The sequence below is a fragment of the Malurus melanocephalus genome, unplaced genomic scaffold (genome assembly GCF_030028575.1).
Source record: "Malurus melanocephalus ecotype Western Australia unplaced genomic scaffold, MMel_1.1 scaffold_120, whole genome shotgun sequence".
NCBI lineage: Eukaryota > Metazoa > Chordata > Aves > Passeriformes > Maluridae > Malurus > Malurus melanocephalus.
Window position 1 is genome coordinate 1,703,770 of NW_026623352.1, and position 3,185 is coordinate 1,706,954.

At 59.7% G+C, this 3,185-nt stretch overlaps 1 protein-coding gene across 1 annotated transcript in view; it reads left to right on the forward strand.

Moving 5' to 3' along the window:
• The window catches only part of LOC130575921 (actin-binding protein WASF3-like), a 25,592-nt gene that overhangs the window by 11,596 nt on the left and 10,811 nt on the right, over positions 1-3,185 (forward strand). The window contains exons 3-7 of the mRNA XM_057370162.1: positions 500-634; positions 749-902; positions 1,185-1,302; positions 1,579-1,754; positions 2,139-2,399. Coding sequence (XP_057226145.1) covers positions 500-634; positions 749-902; positions 1,185-1,302; positions 1,579-1,754; positions 2,139-2,399 — 844 coding nt within the window. The remainder of the gene's footprint in view (positions 1-499; positions 635-748; positions 903-1,184; positions 1,303-1,578; positions 1,755-2,138; positions 2,400-3,185) is intronic.

Genomic DNA, 3,185 nt, shown 5'->3' on the forward strand with positions numbered 1-3,185 from the left:
GGGATGGGATGGGATGGGATGGGATTCTCTGTCAGACACCTTGCTCAGTTCCACAATAGAAATAACCCCAATAAAAAGGTCTTTTAGGGATGCACTGAGCCATGCAGGAAAATAACTGATAAAATGACACAAATTGCGGATTCTCCCTGCTGTGGCACTGTCCCCACTGCCCTGCTCTCCGTTTTCTAACTGGGCTGAATTTCCCCAGCTCATATTGTAAGGTGGTCATTTTTTGGGCACATCTGTGCTGGTGGATCCACGTGTACTGCAAATGTTCTGTGCCCTGTGGGTACTGCTCCCACTGGACAGGGGCTCCTTTGTGCTCCTCTCCCTCTGTGCAGTGCTTTGGGAGAGGATGAGGCTCAGCTCCCCAAAAATCCAGGCTGGGGAGGGCACCCCATCGAGCCAGCGAGGAGATGGCTGGTCCAGGGGCTGGGCTGGGCTGGCCTGGGCTGAGTGAGCCACCCACTGTGGTGACAGGAGCGTTGTCCCCTGACAGGCAGGCACGCTGAGGACATCTTTGGTGAGCTGTTCAATGAAGCCAACAGCTTCTACATGCGGATGAACTCGCTGCAGGAGAGRGTGGACCTGCTGGTCATCAAGGTGACACAGCTGGACTCCACTGTGGAGGAAGGTGAGGGGCTGAGGCTGTTTTGGGGTGATGTCCAGGAGACCAGACCCCCACCATGATGCCTTGCTCGGTGGGCTGAGGCCACCCCCACATCCCTTGTCCTTGCTGTGCCCGCAGTTTCGCTGCAGGACATCAACATGAGGAAAGCCTTCAAGAGCTCCACGGTGCAGAACCAGCAGGTGGTGTCCCGCAACTCCATCCCCAACCCGGTGATGGAGATGTACCAGCGCTGCGACAAACCCCCGCCGCTCAACATCCTCACACCCTACAGGTACGGGGCACGGCGCCTCCCGGGGGCACCGAGGGGGTCTCGTTTTGAGAGAGGCGTCAGGCATGACCCCAATTTGCAGCTGGATTTCTGCAGCTGCTGGGCTGCCACCCCCATTGCATGGGGTGCTAGGGATGTGTGCCCACACTCTGCGGCGAGTGACCGCTGTGGTGTTCATGGTGGGGCAACAGCTCTTGGTCATGATTGCACCAAATCCCGTGGGCAGGGGAACAGGGGATCTTCTCCTGCACCAGTAACCCTCTGTCCTGCCTTCCCAACCCCCAGGGATGACAAGAAGGACGGCCTCAAATTCTACACCGACCCCTCCTACTTCTTCAACTTATGGAAGGAGAAGATGCTGCAGGCGACAGAAGACAAGAGAAAGGAGAAGCGCAGGCAGAAGGTGGGTGGGGGCAGGTGGGTGACACAGGGGACTGGGGGTGCTCAGGATTTGGGGACAGTCACTTCCTGGTGCATCTTGCATGCTCCCCTCTCCTGCATGGGTGCATCTCAGGGGCTGCGTGATAGTCAGGATTTGGGGACAGTCACCTCGTGGTGCACCCTGCGTGCTCCCCTCCCCTGCACGGGTGCATCTCAGGGGCTGGGTGATGCTCCCCCGGTACCTCCTGGTCCAGAGGAGCCGGGCTGGAGGTGGAGCCGTGGCTTTGTGTCCCCACAGGAGCAGCGGCTGGTGGAGGACTCCACCCGGGAGGTGAAGAAAGTGAGGAAAGCCCGCAACCGGCGCCTGGAGTGGAACATGATGGCATATGATAAAGAGTTCCGGCCCGATAACAGGTTCTCACCATCCCCCTATCACATGGCGTCATCGGAAGGATCACTGTCCCCAGATAATAGGCAGGTTCTTCCTCCTACACCTTCAGCTCACGGCTCTCCTTTGCTTTGCTCTTCCTCTCCGTCGTCGTGGGGGACGTGTTGCCCACAGCAGGGTCGGGGTGCTCAGTCTGTGGTAGCTTCATGGATAGGTGGTGTCCCCAGGGTGTCACCCTGGACCTCAGGAGCAGCCTCGGCATTGGGATAAAACCGGAGCGCTTTCTGTTTCGCAGCTGAGGGAAGAGCGTGGTCCAGCTCTGTTGTGTCCTCCCCCGTCCGCTATCACTCTGCTGTCTYGTACATCGATATTTTTGTGGCCTTTTGTTGTCTCAGCCGCAAAATACTCCCAAACCCTCACCCCTGAGCTCCCTCCCCGGGGTACAACAGTGKGCTTTTCCTGTGCCGCAGATCCTACGCGTCGGACGCCGCCGACCACTCGTACCCGGCCAGCCCCAACCACCCCGCGCAGCTGCTGGCCCCGGCGGCTCACCTGGCCCCGGCCGAGCACAAGGAGGGGGTGCTGGCGGCCACCAACCCCCCGGAGCACGTGTTCCGGCCACCCGCGGGCAGCCGGCAGAACAGCCTGACCCGCCTGCAGCAGCCCCACGCCCCGCCGCCCCCCGAGGCCGTCCTCAACGGGCCCCGGCCCCACCTCGTCAAGGATTACGGGTAGGGCTCCAGCCTGCTCGCCGCTGGAGGGCTGTGCGAGGGGAGGGAGGCTTGGTGGGCTCTGAACCCCCATTTCTGGGCTGATGGAGTGGGCAGAGCCCTCCTCTGCAGCTGTGGTGGTCCAAAACTGCTGGGGAGACCAGTCAGGTGTGTTTTTGGGATAATGTCATCCCAGAAAAGYGGACAGGTGGATGGAGGGTTTTCCCCCAGGGTGTTGCTCACCTTCCACCACCATGTACCTCACAGCATCTCCCTGACCCTGGGACACAGCTTAGGTGGGAATTCAGAGCAAAGCAAACCAGAACAAAGCCAGCTGGGTGCTGGGATGGGACATGGCTGTGGGTGGGGATGGGTGATGGGTGTTGGGATAAGTGATGATGCTGACATGGGTGCCATCCTTCAGCCAGCAGCTCCCTGGCAGCCAGSAGGGCCAGCTGTGKCCTGGGGKTGGGGGCCACCTTCCAYTAGAGCAGGCCCAGCATTGGCARCCGGGCAAGGGACAGGACTGTGCTGCTCTGCTCTGCACTGSRGCAGCCTTACCTTGGRTACTGGGAGCAGTTCTGGGCACTAAGGGCCCCTAAAAAGGGCATTAAGGAATTAGAGTGTCCAAAGGAGGGCAGTGAAGATGGTGAAGGGCCTCGAGGGAAAGCCGTGTGAGGAGGAGCTGGGGACATTTGGTTTATTCAGGCTGGAGAAGAGCAGATGAGGACAGACTTCACCGCTGTCTACAACTTCCTTGAGAGGTGAAGAGGAGGGGCAGACACTGATCTCTATCTGTAAGAGCAG